We start from the raw sequence: 17,375 nt of genomic DNA, 5'->3' as shown, positions 1-17,375 counted from the left end.
TTACGATCCTTGATTGGTTAATAGCGCGTAAAAGGAAGTCCGATTTATCTGGTGCCAATCGGAGAAAAGGAATAGCAGAAAAATGGCGAAAAATTAGGCAAAAAGCAACTTTTCTAGGCATTGTTGACATGGTGTCTTCGCGAAAGAAAGTTTCCTACTATAAATACTTCACTTTTGAGATGGTTTGTAAGTTTGAAGGTGCAAAATTAATAAGAAGGCGCCCGGTTATACCGCCGTGTTCAGCAAGTCATCATCACGAAACTTGTAAACAAACCATGCTCGAGTTTGATTGACAGATGACATCAGACGCGATAAATTCTTTTTATCTCTGTCTTTCATTATAGATGTTTTTGTTCAGTATCTACAATTACCTGTTGTGAAAATATCTTCAGTAAGATTTGAAGTGTTCTTTTCAGTAGATATCATCAAATAATTTTCATAGGCTTTACTAACATTGCACACAACTGACTAGTGATAGTTTTCCTCATTGATTTCTTTCCAGATATGGACTGGAATCCCTGCAATAACCTTGATGAGCAGGGTTCTTCCATAGCAGGTATACATAATAAAGTACACCTAATTACCTACCTTGCAGCAAGGCTTCATGAAACCCTAATCAAGTTCACACAAAGTTGTTTCCCCTTTGTGTTTAGTAGAGTCGGTGATTGCTGTGTTATTTGTGTAGAAAATGAACACATAATCAAAGATGTTGTAGAGTTTCATGGCAAGCAATTACTCTTTTATAATTGATTATAAATCAACTTGCGGGTGGTCTTAACCCTGGAATTATGGAAACTTCCAGGCCTCATAACTGCTAAATTGTTGATCTTAAGAATATAAAAGTACACATATTTAGAATGGCAAAGACTTGATAAATTCATGTTTTTTGGGATTTTAAGCCAAAAATGAGTATTTGGCCCAAATTTGACCTCACAGGAAAAATTTTTAAGTCTTTGCCATTCTAAATATGTATATTTTTATATACTTTAGACCAACAATTTTTATTGTGAGGCCCAAAAGTTTCCATAACAATTTAACAGTTGTGAGGCCCAAAAGTTTCCATAATTCCAGGGTTAAGACCACCCTTAATACATCAAATACACCTGAAAATATCTAAACACTTTCCCACCCTGATGTGGCAGTGACGTCAGTGCGCATTTCACTGGATGCCGATACAATTCACAAGTGTTCGCTCGAAGTGCTGATGTGTACACGCTTAAAGACGCCACATAGATGCGCGTGTGGAAACGCTGCCTCAACGCTTTGACGTCACTGCCACATCAGGGTGAAAAATGGCACATGTAACATTGCTAATATAACAGGTTCATATTAATTGCATTTCACTAAATTAACATACAAATTATTCTCATTGAAATTCTAAATTATGTATTTGCAAAGATAATTTGACACAATTTGCAACATAATGCGGGGGCTGATATGTTGATTTGAGGTTAGGCACTGAACTAGGAATCATAATAGAGCTATTGTCTGTCCAATTAACTTAGACACCCAGTTTTTGTTACTTATTTGAAAAAATATCCACTTTCAAAGAAAGTCATGAAAGAAAAGTGTTAACATATGCTGAGACCTAACGGGATTTTTGTGTTTCCAAAGCATTGAGTGAGAGTTTACCAGAAATTCTATTGAAATTGGAAGGTTTTTCTCAACACTTTAAAAATAATCCGGTAGAAGTTGGGTACCACTATTTTGGAAGGTCTCATTATACAGATTTGTAGGTATTGTGATTTTGGATAGTGAATGGATGAATAGTAAATTAAATTATACTCCTCACCAAAAACATTTTATAAAAATGAAAAATATAATTCAGTTCATAAAATGCAGACAGTGTTTTTATTTGGCATATTTATTCTTAGTGTATTAACTCAGTGATCCCAGCTGTCCCTCAACCAATTACAACAATTCGGCGCGGTATTTGAATCTTGTTCTGTGCATGCTTTTGGCTTGGCCCAATTCCAAGAAAATACAAATTGTATGCCCTATGAATGTTCTGATGTTATTGGTGAGGAGTATAATTCACAAAACACCCCAGACGCATAGTAACTTGCCCCATCATTTGTTATAATGCACCAACTGAAATTATTGATTGGCTCCAAACAAAGGATTTGAACCGGTGTCCTTCACCGAAATCATGTCACAGTGCAGTCCATTCAATCAAATATTGTCATCAACCTATTTGATCGTAGTGTATTTGTTATGCGTGTGAGACGACCTCTCGCGGTAGATTGCAAATATACTTTTGTTGAATGCATTTGAGTAGACCGCCATTATTGTGAATTAGTAAAAGGATCAAAAAAAAAAAGGGTGGCACCACTGATCAATATGCATGATTACAATGTTCAAACACCCCTTACTGTAAATAGATTATCCCATCAAAAGTTTCAAGTCATTAGGAATATTCGGCTGGACCCAGATATCTTGCTGTAAATCGGTCAAAATTGAATAAAAGTAGACAAGGAAGAATATTTTTTCATCGCTTTACTAATAATTGCTGTTAGGTCTGACCGTGTTTAGCAACTTTTCTTTCATGACTTTTTGCCAAAGTAAAACTTTTGAAATATATCCTAAAAACCGGTGTCTAAGTTATTTGGACAGACAATAGGAATTGATCATCTACAATCAAACATAGTATCAAAGTTCACTTCATTGCTGTCCCAACCTTTATAACTTCAGTATTCTTGATGCAATCTCACCACTTATGCTCTACAATTGATCAGTTCAACCTGTCATTTAATAACTGAGCACATTATGCATGTTTTCAAACAAGATTTCCTTTATTATGTTGTAAATTAATATGAATAAAAACAAAATACATAAAATGCTGTATAGTGAAAGGTGTCAATAGCAACAAGCTAGTGGAGTAAACTTATGAAGAAATAAGAATACTTCTACATATACCAGTACATACAAAATTGAATGAGTGAATTTTAGGCTATCTCTATATAAACAATGCATGTAAAGCATATAACATAAGTCAGTGTCTGAATGCTTAAGTGTGTGAAATGACAAGTTTGCTATATTGAATAGTTCAAAAGTCGCTAGCATGCCCTAGGGTCAATTAGAAGGCAACGTTTTGGTGACATTGCTAGCCATGACATAGCGCTTGTAGCATTTGTACAATCATTACAAGCGTATGGTCACTAGTGATTTTCCTGTCACCTGCTTTGACTGCTATAATGATTTGGGCATTACTGATTCAGTTGGCTTCAAATTTGTTTTCTATTAGTAAATCAGCTGAAAAGATTCTCATCACACACTCCCAAAAGGATTCAGACACTTGCTTTACCAAGACAAAAGGCATAGGTATGCTTACGGCTTACACTTTTGTATGCTTGTGGTAATGGTGTCAAAGTTCAAACCCTCTCCCCCTTGTAGAGGCAGTTGCTATGCGATAATTTATCATAGATACCTTGTGTTTTCTTGATGTCACTTGCACCACCAAACTGCCATACCATACATTCATAACCCCAGCTACCAGCATATTGTGACCCATTATTTGCATGTGAGTCAATGAAGAGTAAGCCTGAACCATACATAGTCTTGATGGATCAGCATGATTAATTGTCAATAACAACTCACGGATGAACAGGTGAATCCATGAATATGTGTCATGCATTGTGAGATCTCAAACCATCTCAAATCTATACAACTCATTAATAATATGTTAATCTGTGTTTCGAGTACCATATTTGTTCCATGCCCCTTAAGCACCCACCTTAAGCGGCCACCCAGAGACTTTACATCAAGCAAACTGCCCATGCAAATCTTGATCATGGTGTCAAACATATGGCGCACTGATGATGATGGATGAATATTTTTGGCTATTATTTATGTATGCAATTATGTAAACAATGTAAAAATAAGCGCCCACCCAAAATGACTTTGTTAAGCGCTCTGTGTGGTTAATGGAACAAATATGGTACATTGGGCTGTCCAGCATAGATGTATGGAAGGCAGTAGTAGAGAATGTCTCCAATATAGCTTTACTATATTACAGTCCAATTAAACTGACGCCTCAATTTACCTTCTGGGTTGATGACTGAGAGCAGCTTGAGAGTGGTTGGTTTCCAGGCGAAAATGCTTGATCAACCGCCACCTGTCCAAAGTACAGGGCAGCTGCAGTGGCTGATAATATCTGATCCAACCATGCCAAAAGAGGTTATCATCGTCATCATGCCCACTAATTGATCATACGTCATACTATTGCTGCAATCCGTATAAGTCCCTAATTAGCATACTTAACTTGGTTTCAAAGTGATGAACTTTTCTAAATTCAACTTTCTCAAGTGTATTTGATTGCATTTTGCTCCCTATTTTTGCCTGTATGTAAATTTGACAACTGCTGCCTTTGGGTTGATTGGATCAGATCAAGTCCCATCTGGACTGGGGAGAATCAAGATCCAGAGCTCTTTGTAGGAACAGCAACAACTGCACATCCAGTGAAGATAGTGAATTGGTGAAACTGAATGAATAAGCCAAGAAGCAGCCATATAGGCAGCTATGCTATTATAGAAAAATGTTTTAATTTGTGTACATCGTGGAACATTCAATTACGCTTACAAGTTACTCTACGACTAATCATGCTAATACACGAGCGTACAACTCTACTCTATGCGTCCATATTAGTGAGGTTATCTGTGTACAACAGCTCACTATGCACAACCGCGCAAAGAGTATGTTCCACGATGTACACAATTTAAATAATTTTTCTATAATAAGATTAGGGCTCGGGAAAGATTGATATAGGTCTCAAGATTGTGACAGTGCATGAAATTAGGATAATGGCAGTCTTTAATTAGAGTGCAAATTAAATGTGTATAATTTATGCAGAATTGGATTGTATTTAATTAAAACCCTTACTACAAGTTTGTGATTCGAATGTCCACTCAGTCTACAGCAGAAAAATATACACATGCGCTCCTACTCTAAATAAAGACTTCTTGTATAAACAGAAAAAATTCTGCTGTAGCAATCTTGCAATCAAACAGTCTTCTTGACGGAACTGAAAATTAAGGGCTATATGTATTTATAATATATTGGGGTGTTGCTGATAGTGGACTTCAGCCAAAACAATCCACACCCTTGAGGTGGTTGTTACTCGAAGATGAGGGGATATGGATAAGCACATACTCTGATCACTGAAGACAAAATTTGGATTTTTCAGTACATACAGAAGGATGTACCTGCAATGAGGACACCTTTTTCCCAATCGGTGAAATGGGAGCAATATCACAGTGCATTTTATGTCTTTCATCGAAGGGTGCCATAAACATCTTCAGTTTTCTCACAGAAAACCTTAGTGTGATGTGTCCACAGTCATATAGTGAAAGTGTGGTCCTCAATTGTAAGTTGCACACCAACCCCTAATGATTGAGAACAAACAGGAAGGTTTCAATGTGTGGGGGTGGGGGTGTGTGTGTAGCTTGCTTTCATTCAGGGTTGCCAGCCTTTTTTATGAGAAAACTTAGACGATATGTTATTACCTCTAGAATGACTATACAATGGAGTGAATTGTGTCAGTGATGCTACCTCTCATACAGACCTGTATAGCAACCTCTTTCTTGTATGTATTCCCTCTGGGTTACTCATGACTGACTGTGTATGGTTGACCCTCAACACAGTTGAGAAGCTAAGCATGTATTTACAATGCACAAATGTTGGGTTTCTCTAGCGGAAGTCAATTTGTAACAACATTCCTTTCCACGATGCAAAAGGCTTTAAACATGTTCAGGGGCCAATGGCACATAGGAGGTTTTCCCTGCCCAAAGACGTTATGCAATACACCTGTTGCATTGTGGGGAGGAATTTCGGCACAAATTGATTTCCGGTAGAGAACACAAGCTATTAAAGAACACATTTTGAATTAACAGTGATTTGATGTATTTACTTGATGAAAAATAACATGTTTCCGTTTCTATTTCTGATTCATCTGCCTGATCTTACAAGTAATCCATTTAGTAAGGACTGCAAGTCATGTTAAACTTAGTGTTTATACTTTTTGTTGTTATCCAACTAATCCAATACCCCGATTATCCTTTGCACCTATAAGTTACACTGCAAGATTCCTATTGGGGCCACCTGCACAGGTACACCATCGTCATGGTACCTGACTGGTACACACAGAGTACCTACATAGTACTAATGCTGCTACTGCACAGGAACCACCAGCAGTGGTACTGCGCTGTTACTATACTGGTACTCCCCTGGTACTGCAGAGTACGAGCCAAGTACCTTGGCGATTTGCTTGGCGATGGTGTACCTGTTCAGGCGGCACCCCCAATAGGAATCTTACAGTATACCAGTTAAAACTGTACAGGTTATATCAGAAGAGAGATGTAATTTCATTTTTTGTATGTATTTGTTTTGTTGTACAGGTGAAGTTGAGTCTGATGACGAGCAGGCCAGTGACACGGATAGGATATTACCGACACGCAGCATCAGGCATCGCAAGACAATAGGTAGTGAAAACAAGCATCATAAACACCACATAAATAAAGGGAAGACGCCCAGGACGACAACTGGATACAGCTCATCGGATGCTAGTGATGATGACACGGAATCAAGGCGGAGATCTGATAAGTTTGATACTCCTAATAGGGGATCTCGTCGAGGTAGCAAAGATGGACCTCCAAGCGGAGGTCCTAGTGGTGGTGGTGGAGGTAGTGGAATGGGGAATAACTCTAGCGAAAACAGTGGTGGTGGAGGAGGAAAAAACAGTTCAGGAAGCGGTGGGGTAATAATAACACTGAGAACAATAGTGGTAGCGGAGGCAATAATTCAGGAAATGCGTATGAAAAGAAAGCGTAGTAACGAACTGCGAGAAAGTCTGAAAACAAGTAATCTTAGTGTCAATTCAAATTCATCTAGTACGTATAGTATAAGTAAGTATGCTATCGATCCGAACAATACTACGCCAAGTGACTCAGAAGACCAAGATCTAACAAAATCATGGACTAAAAGGACAATATTGATTTGGATCAACTGGAGAGCAAGCTGTACATCATTCCAAAAGAAATCGATGAGAATGTGATGACAAATCATTCGTCAGTCAAAGAATCTCTTGAAAAGGGACAATTCAAATTTGAGCGAGAAGCTGAATCTGGAGTTAAACAGCCACAACCAGAAGGGCAAAGGCAAACACAAGGAGATACGTAAAAAACGAAATCGTATCAGTAGCACAGACTGCGGAGAGGTCAAAGTTCAAACTCCTGCCAAATCCAATAGTCACTGCTGTAGATTGATATAACATGATTTTTTTTTACAACCATATGATTGTGGGATAATTATTATATTGCATTATAATGTTTTTACGTGTGTGTGTGAAAATCACTGCTGTATGGCATTTTAGATATTCTGTGTTTTATAGAAATGTAATTTATATCCTAATTTGTATTTGGAGAAAGGGACTTAGGGAGTGTGGGAGGGGTCATGGGGAATTAAGACATTTGCATTTAATTCATTTGTGTACTGAATCCAAAGACACCTTTAACAAAGAACAGGTCAGGTCTAGAAAATACTGCATTTTAAAATAGTTCAATGTTGGCTTTGTTTTCATACTTTTTGCCGCTGAGCGATATGACGCTTCATCATGCCCCTTATACTTTTCTGCAAGCAGAGCGGCACACCGCTGAGCAACAGCGGCATGACTATGAAAGCCAATGTTGCTGCTCAGCATCGCCAAAAATCGTATCATGTTCTCATACGTCAGAGCGGCACCACTCCCGAGTTGACTTCAAGTGAACTCCTAGCGATGCTGCCGCTTGGGCAAAGCGGTGGAGTGATCGATATATCTGCTTGCCGCTGGTCACCGCTGGCGCAGTGAAGCAAAATCGTCGTCAAAGTGGCAAGCGGCAGGAAAGTATGAAACCAGCATTAGAATGTGTGTAGAAATTCATTTTCTAGACAGCCAAACCTGACTTCCGGAGATGAAAACTCATGAAATGTAGTATTTTCTAGATGTGGGCTTTCGCAAGTAGTCTGCCCTACCTCAGCCACATGATATAGCTTGAGTATAGAAAGTTCAAATTCTTTATATTTTGTCAAATAAAATGTATGAAGCAAATCTGCTGTGAATTGTGCTTTCATACTGCAGAAAAGACTTGAGTACCTTTAAAAAAACATCCAATATCTTTAAATTGAGCACAAGGCCAATAGGTTTGCTAAGTTGTATCAGCCTAACTCTATGCCAAACTTAAATGGGGTATTCCAGTTGAAATTCATGCACCCCCTTATGGAAGACACATGACCATAATCTCCCACACATTTCAAATGGAGTCCACATTAAGGTAACTCCATTTGAAAGTCTCACTCCCTGTGTGTGAGATTAAGGTCATGTCTTCCATAGGGGGTGTATGACTTTCAACTTGAATAGCCAAAAATGTTAGATGGACTAAGGGAATTTACTCTGCCGTGTGTATGTTTTGCTTATGAAGGGTGTACCTTTTTCAACGTTCGTCCAGCAAACTGCAATTTTAAATAGATGCTTGTTTCATTCTTCATGTGCGCTAAATACTACATGCACAAATCGCTGATGCAATTTGGCTCCTATTTTGGAGATTTTGTTTGTAATTCCACAATTTTCCACACATGTTTGTGGATGAACATTGTTGGATATGGAATGGCAAAGACTGATTGGGTTGGAATCCCAAAATCTTTCTCAAGGGGGTCTGGAATGGAATATCCCATTGCATTCAGCCTACAATGTCCATGCAGCATGTAAGGAATATACTTGATATCTTAATTAAGTGCATGTGCTGTAGTGTGTACATTTCAGTTTGGATCGAGAGTAATGTGGATTGACCAGAGCTGAAATCCTGAAATGACACTTTAAGATAATTGTTGGCTTTCACAATGCCATATCATGTATAATCAGGTCTCAGGTTTTACATTGCAACCAAAGTGTCCAGGCCCATTACAGGAATTATTAATTTAAACTTCAACACTACTTGTTTATTTCGCTTACCGGGAGCGCTTTCGAGGAACTTCCTCGTCATCAACAACATCGGTTAACAACATCGGCTGATGCGAGGAAGTTCCTCAGCGCGCCCCGTAAGCTAAATAAACAAGTATAGTGTTGAAGTTTAAATTAATAATTTCATTGTTATTACCACTACGTATGAATCTGCAATTCTATATAAGAGTTTTCATATTTTGACCTTTTCGGTAATCCCATAGACCCCAGATGTCATCAATTGACGTCACACCGACGCGCACATCGTTTAGCGAACATCGTTACTGCGCATTGCAAGTCGGCGTGATATCAAATGACGACATCTTGGGTCTAACGGCAAGGAATTATGGGATTTACCGAAAAGGTCAATTTCAAAATCTAAAAACTTAGATTACAAAAGCTTCAAGATATATGCCTGTAATTGTGTAGGCCTTGACACTTTGGGTGCAATGTAAAATCGGAGACCTGAGACATGAAATGGCATTGTGAAACCAACATTTATCTTAGTGGCATTTTGTGATTTCAGCTCTGCTGCTAATGCCAGTAGTAGTGTTGACATAAGGAAGATCTGTAAGTGTTAAAATGAAAACAAGTTCTATGTGTATGAACTCGTCAAAATTGCAATATAATTACGCAATGAACCAATTTGTGTATATTTTGGTGGAAGACAATCTTCAATAATAAAACCATTAATTATTCTGACATGTAATGTTGAATGTATTAGCAAATGCACAGCACAAATCTTGAATGAAACTGCCCAATTTCATATTTTTGTCCTTCCATCAGTCAAATGTAGAATACCAAAATCTGCCTCATTTAATGTTGTTGGGTCGTATTTAAACCCTTCAGTAGTAGCGGCATTACTTGAAAAATACAAAAATAGCAATATGAGGTGTTTGTTAAAGGGGCATTTTGTGATTCTAGCATCCTCTTTTTAGGGTATAGTTATAGTTATATCCGCAAAAAAAGCTTATTTCCAAAATTTGATTTCTCCATTGAAATTGCGAGTTATGGATAATTACATGTTTTACAGCGCCCCATAGGCTACCGAGTTATAACTTTGGGCTGTCGACAGCCAAAATACGTATACAAATTGTACGATATCGTTATCAAACGACAGCATCTGCAGGAAGGCTTATGCACACAATCATGATGTAGTCCTAGGTTTCTGGTGGTGTCAACTTTTTTGCAGAAAGTTAAGGAGATGAGGCTGTGGATACTGAGTATACTGCTAGAATGGAGGTGATCAACTTCTATAGCTGCTCTATGACATTAACATTTATTGCATACTTTGAATTGTTAAAAAGTGACATACAGCAGCTATTGTACTTGAATACTTGTGACTCCAAGTCATGAGTAATGAACTGCTAATGGTGTAACCTGTCCCTTCAACAGTATACATTGAATACTGCTGTTTTCTGCTTAACCTTTGTATATCAATTTAGTCATAAAAGCGCTCAAATTTCAGTGGATTTGGAAAAGCGGTAATACTTGGTAATGGTGGTTGCGAAACAAAATATGTGGATATTTGGTTTCGAACAAATGAGGTGGGATCTTATACCGTAATGTTATAAACTAGTGCAGAAAGCATAGCAGAATGAAGAAAATTATTTCAAACTAAATAAATATTAATTTGTTTCATGTACTGGGTTGAAAATATCAAGTTTGATCATTTGATTTTTTTTAAATGTTTTTTGTCATGCTTCATGTGTTTTATCTAAGCTATCAAATGTGGTTGCATTTTAGAACATTCTTTAGAATGTGTCAAAGTTAATTGCAGTGAAGAGTGGTTTTCACAGAAGATGACTAACTTTGATTTTGGACTTATGTGGAAGCCAGTCCATTTCCATAGATCTTCATAGTACTAAGTTCTTGATTTTCCACCTTCATGTAAATGCTTTTAAGGGGTACTACCCCTCGATAAATTTGTGTCTATTTTGCATTTTTCTCAAAATTAATAACACAGTGGTAACAAAAGTTATGTATATTATAGGGGCAAGGAATCCAATTACTACACTGGAATTTCAGTGACCCAAGACAAGCGGTTTGTTATTTATGATAAGAAATAAGGTACCGCTAGGATGTACCTCGATTTCCTATCATATATACTGAACCGCTATTCTTGAGTCACTGAAATTTCAGTGTAGTAATTGGATTCCTTGCCCCAATAATATGTATAACTTTTGTTACCAGTGTGTTATTATTTTTGGAGAAAAATGCAAAAATAGTCACAAATTTACCACAGGGGTGTAGTACCCCCTTAAGCATGTGGAAGAGAGGCAATATAGAAATGTTTGTCCTTTTCCAATACATGTTCCCCAAATGAGGATAATAAACATACATTCAGGTAGATGAAAAACAGTTCCCCTTACATTGAAAACATTGGTTGAGGTTATTTATCATGGCAAACAAATATTTTTTTTTGTTCAAATGAGCAGCTGTTTATGCAGAATAGCCTCAGGGTGATTATGACATTTATTTTGGATGTTTGTTTTTAAATATTTTGATCATTTTACCTGTCAGTGTCTTTCCTCCCTTTTACACATTAAGGTATATATTGGAGCTTCATTGGCTGATTTAATAAGCTATTCCAATTGAAATCCATACACCCCGATGGTAGACATGACCTTAATCTCAAACACAGTGGGTGTAGATTTCAAATGCAGTCACCCATGCAGGTAACCCCATTAGAAATTCACATTCCCTGCATGAGTGATTAAAATGTCTTCCATGGGGGGTGTATGGATTTCAACAGGAATAGCGGCCTAATTAGGATTGATGAGTGTGAAATTACAGACAAGAGTTTTGTGTTGCACAAGATGTGCCCCTATTCAGCTGCTTCACTAACCATTCTTACAGATGCTATGCCAATCACATATTAATTAATAGAAGCTGTGGTTTTCAGGTTTGTGCTTGTTCAGGTTTCGTAGCAAGAATTTGCTTGTACATATGATGTTGGATATGCTCCTGATTTCAAGATTTCTCTGATAAAAATGGCACATAATCAGGCATGTGAGTTAAATAAATTTTTATAAATTTTGGATTTATAAAGCGCCTTTCTCCAGATCTTAGAGGACTCAAAGCGCTGTAATTTCGCTGCAATGGTGAATCATCACAATCAGATCGCATCAACTAAGTTGCTGCCGAACATCCACCAATTATCTGTGCAGCTCCCCAAATTCCATTGGGTGAAGGAAGTTTTTGATAACCAAACAACAAATCAGCGATTTTTGCGATACAGGAGGAAACCGGAGATCCCGGAGAAAACCTGTGAGAGCGAGCATGGAATCGGGATAAACCAAGTGCACATGAGTCCTTGGGCGGCGCCGGGCTTGAACCTGGGACCTCAGTGGTGCAAAGCGAGGGAATTACCGCTGCGCTAACTCGCCCTCCCGTTCCTCTTTGAGTTGGATTTCAGACTTATTTTTATTCTGTTTCTCCTCTTTTCTTCATTATTTTGCTCTGTTCAAAAGTATAAGAGCATTTACAGCCTCATCCTCTTATAGCCTTTTATAGGCTGTTTTCCTCCTTTTTATTGAATATTTGGTCACTCACATGCCTGAACATTGTAATTCATTTCAAACAATTAAGATTGCATACATGGTTGTTTTCTTTGTTTTAAACAAATGGAAAAGAATACGGGTACAAGCAATGTTTTTCATTTTGTTATATAAGTGAACATGTAACACACACAGTGTTAAAGAATTGGTAAGGTAAATGATCCATGGAATAAGCAAAATGAGTAGGATGTCATCACAATCAATTAATTTTGAGGAGGAACAGATACAGATTTTATTTTGGTTTTATTGCATAAGGGACTCTAAAAAATGTTGTATTTTAGAAACAATTGACAAGGCAGCAACTTGATTTGTTTAATGTTTATTTGTTATTGGAACCATCATAATGTATTTTCTGCATCTACATTGCAATAAACCACTGTTCTTTAGTAATGAATTCTTGACCAGACGTAATGAACAAAATATAATGGTAGACAGGAATGTTAATGTTTGTTAATTACAACAGTGACTTTTTATCAATACTTGGATAGCGAGGTGTGTTTATCTTTTGTATAAACAATGAACCATAGTAAATTGGGTCACCACACACTCCAAGGACCCTGTTCACATCACAAAATGCTGTAATTCAATATAGATTAACTAATCTTCATTAGTTAATTAAGCCTATGTTCACATCATGCAGATTAAGTGAAGATAGGGTTCGTTCACACCTAGCGTATCTCGGTGAGTATCAAATTATACTTACATGCATGTTTGGTTGCCTAGCTATGAAGTACTGTAACTGGAAACAGACAGCACTTTTTTTAATCGAATGTGTTGCGTTCACACTACAAAATAACTTCATTTGATTTAAAGTGATTTTCATAAAAGTAATGAAGATCGAATGAAGTGATGTGCGTTTACTTTACATTAGGAAAAATCTCATATCCGTGGTGTTAACTGGGTCTAGGTTAGATATTTTTACAGCAAAATATTTAGAAAAAGCCATGATGAAAATAGAATAACTGTGAGGTCACTGACATTAATAGAATCAATTCTGGTGTGAGATCACAGCATTATCGTGAACATTATCACAAAATATGAATTGCTGCATAAACCATAGATGTATAAAACCAATGATGTCCTGTACACAATATTTCTATAACATTTGTATTGAAATACACAATTTGTGTCGCATAGTGGCTCTTGTCTGAAGGTAGATTGTGGGCTCGGTTGGAATCTATCATTCTTATATATTTTAGTTTTTTACTTCTTTTTTAAAAATAAGATTACAGCATCAGTGTTATCAGCACTAATGGATATGTGATTCAAATGTTGACTATAGTCCATATAACTTCAATGAGTCTGTAAAGTAAAATCAAATATTGAGATTTTCTCAAAAACTGTTAATTTTTGCAGGAATCTGTTATGATAGTTGGATTTCTTGCATTCCTTTCTGAAAATGTATATTTTTATATACTTCTCATTATTACATTCAGAGATACAGTAGAAAACAATATCTAAATTACTGACTTGAGGAAGATATAAAGACTATAGATTTTGCTTTTTAAATATTGTGTCCAGTACACCATTGGTCATGTATTCCAGAGAGCATAGATTTCTTTCCTAGAGGGAATTTTTCTCATTTTCTCCTTGCATTTTATGTTGCAGCAGCAAAAATAAGTAAGAAAATAATATGGAAATGATGTAATAGAAATAGTTGGTGCAGAAGACTCCTAGGTTCGATTTCTCGACGCTTGGCTAGATGTTGGGCTTTGTAAGCCAGCAGGATAGCACAACCAATGAGGATCCATTCATTGATTTATCTTTCTAGGTAATGTATGATGTGAAATTGTAAGCTCTGGTATATCAGCTGATATAGGACTAATTGGGGTTAAGTCTGAAGGCTTAGGAAGCCTGACCACTAGCCATGCTTCGGGAAACTGGCCCCTAAAGACTAGTAAACTTAACTACTAGTCTCAAGAAGAATCTACATGTAAAAACACAATATAGCTTTCATATGGTGTGTGTGTGTGATGTGTATAATTTCACTGGATTACTTTTTATCATTGGGTGCAGCTTTCTTGATAATGGCAGCTTAATTTTCTATGCTATTTGCTACTGGAGCTCTAATGGTCTATTCAATTTAAAATTTACACTCCACCTGTGGAAAATTGGAAATATCTTCTACCGGGGAGAATGTTTTTCAAATGTAATTTGAAACTTATACTCCCCCTGTATTATGGCTTTACCTATATCTTCCACACCTTGAGTGAGTATTTCAAATAGAAGTTGCCCAATTGTGTATTCTATTTGAAACTCATATTCCCACTGTGGAAGATTTTAGCTAAATTTTCCACAGGGGTAGTGTGGATTTCAACTGGAATAGCCCAATTACCATCCTTTCAATATGTATTGGTAGGTTTGTGGGTTGGTGCTTTGGTATGGAGAAGGGTGAAAATAAGTGGGAGACGGGAGCTGTTTAGCCCCCAGAAAACCTGAAATGGCCCCTGGTCCATTCTAAATTTAAGCTGACCAGGGGACACTTTTCTTCAGAAACTGGCCCCTGTCAATATACTCAAAAATTCAATTCCATAGCCATAAATGCATGATGAACTTATCCAGAACAAATATTGGCCCCTTGTTGATTAGAAGTGGCCCCTGGTTCCATGTTGAATGAAGTGAACCGGGGGCCATTTTGTGTAAAAAGGAGCCCCTAGTTCATTATTTCTTATTTTCACCACAATATTGCAACTTGAGTTTTCAGTTTTGAAAGGTTCCAAAATGTTTTCAAGCTGAGGGTGTTGTATTGAAACCTTTACACACAGTGTCTTAAATGAAAGGAGATTTTATATCAACCTAATTGAAAGGCACATGTTTTTTCCGGGAATAAAGGTAACTGCAAAAACTTCCACTATAAGCCATTTCGTTAATTTACCACAAATTGATGGAAATTGTTGCAAGAAGAATGCACTATATAACACAAAACCAGGTACATTAATTCTACAACCCACTGCTTTGCAGTTATGACCTCCGGATATGGTCGGTGTCATTTGACATTTGAGGGAGTGTTGTGGTAAATTTGGTAAGAACTGTCATAAATGATAAACACACTCAGAGTGAAATATTTTGAAGACCATGTATGGCAATTTTGAAGACCATGGATGGCAATTTTGAGCATATTTAGGTCAAATCTCTTTTCAGGCCTGTAGACACCCAAGGTGAATGGGAGTTGTACAGGCTGAAACATACATAAAATTATAGATTGTGCCACAAATTGCCAACATTCTTTTATTGATTATATCTAAGCATTATTCACATAGGGTATAATTATACACAAAAAAACATTACCTATCTTCTGACAATCTTCTTTGATAAGCCCAATGATTTATTTCATAGTTTTTGTATTAATTAGAAATTAAATACTGTGCTGTTTTTATATACAAAGTGTTTACATAGCCGTATACGGCCATTTAACCCACAGGTTGGTCTATGGCTATTTATGTAGCCAGACACAGTGAAGCGTAGCCTTTTAATGCCAATATCACTTTATTTCATAAAGCTCATGTATGGTTAGAACTTGAATGGGGACCATTGTAACTCTGCCTTCTCCGGTTTAGGGATTAGGGTGTACAATACTATGGTCTCAGGATCGATTCCCACTGTGTCTACTTTTGAAGTCTAATCTTATAGACGAATCCAACGAGCCAATTCATGGTCAGGATTTGGTTGGCCATTAATGGGTCCCCGCAGCACCAAACTCGTGTTGTGACTGCCCAATTGGGTGGATTAAAGCCGCTTAAAAATCGATGTTGGATTCTTTTGTGTTAAACTGTCATCATTCTTTTGTCTACGTGTAACACGGATGATAGAAAAAGTTTAAAATACCCTCCAAGGCCGCATCATTTCACATTTTAGGTGAGATGGAGCCGACGGGACCCAGCTATGGCTGCCATTGAGGTGTAGGAATGTGTGAAATTGGATTTGTCTATATCATAGGTTTTTTATGTAGGGAAAGTCAGTAAGGGATGAAATCAAAACTCTACCGGTGGTTGACTGGTTTCCATTGTTTAGAACAAAAGAAACTGGACGGAACCTGTGTTTGACCGCCGGTCGAGTTTTGATTTGATCCACAAGACTCTGACATCGGTTTCAGAGGTTGGAATGATGTTTACCACTCAACATGAGTGAGTCTTGCATAAAACAGACTACAGATACTGTAATGCTTGATTATGTCTGGTTACATAAACAGTCCCTTTTATATGTTTCAAGTTGTGTATTAACCCATGAGAACTACCTGCCTATTGGTCAAAAAGGAGTTTTCATTATCAATTGAACCAATCAGCAACATTGTTTAGAATAATTTCACCACTCAAAACAATTGGGGTGAATTATTTGCTAAACTCCGTTCTGATTGGTGATTAAAATGAAGATATCATGTAATTGACCAATCAGAGGCAATGATAGATCGGCAGGTAGTACTCATGAGGTTAAATGTTTGCTGTAGTCATTTTACCTGCAGGACAGGATTGTATAAACCTCTATTTTAAAGAGTAACTAGTGTAATCTTGTCTTAATATGGAATGTAAATTGGTCAGTCAGCCAATGGTGTCAACCCTCTTCCGATATTCAATAAGAACAATAAAAACATTATTTTTTGCTTTTTTCATCTTGAATCCTTCCACAATCTTGTAAATAAAATGCTCTAACAATTTAAAACAGAAAACAGTGATGTTATAGTATTTATTTATGTATATATTATAGTTGCCTGTTTTCTGTCTTACATTGATAGAACTGTACAAAAAGAGAATTCAGTGATAGCAGGCCTATCTTAACACAAACTACCAAGGCTATATAGTTAGCTATATCCGTGTAGAAATCAGATACATGTATATTGTGTAAGGTTCCAG

The 17,375-nt window shown here is 37.1% G+C and overlaps 1 protein-coding gene across 1 annotated transcript in view; it reads left to right on the top strand.

The window, feature by feature from the left end:
- Positions 1 to 7,427, top strand: part of LOC140135594 (uncharacterized) — a 98,232-nt gene extending 90,805 nt beyond the window's left edge. Inside the window, 6 exon segments of the mRNA XM_072157136.1 lie at positions 503 to 556; positions 6,393 to 6,746; positions 6,749 to 6,813; positions 6,815 to 6,985; positions 6,988 to 7,064; positions 7,066 to 7,427. Coding sequence (XP_072013237.1) covers positions 503 to 556; positions 6,393 to 6,746; positions 6,749 to 6,813; positions 6,815 to 6,985; positions 6,988 to 7,064; positions 7,066 to 7,264 — 920 coding nt within the window. The 3' untranslated portion in view covers positions 7,265 to 7,427.
- The last annotated feature ends 9,948 nt before the right edge of the window (positions 7,428 to 17,375 follow it).

The sequence above is a fragment of the Amphiura filiformis genome, chromosome 16 (genome assembly GCF_039555335.1).
Source record: "Amphiura filiformis chromosome 16, Afil_fr2py, whole genome shotgun sequence".
Taxonomy (NCBI): domain Eukaryota; kingdom Metazoa; phylum Echinodermata; class Ophiuroidea; order Amphilepidida; family Amphiuridae; genus Amphiura; species Amphiura filiformis.
Note: the sequence above shows the minus strand (reverse complement) of the source record. Positions and strands in the feature narration are given on the sequence as shown.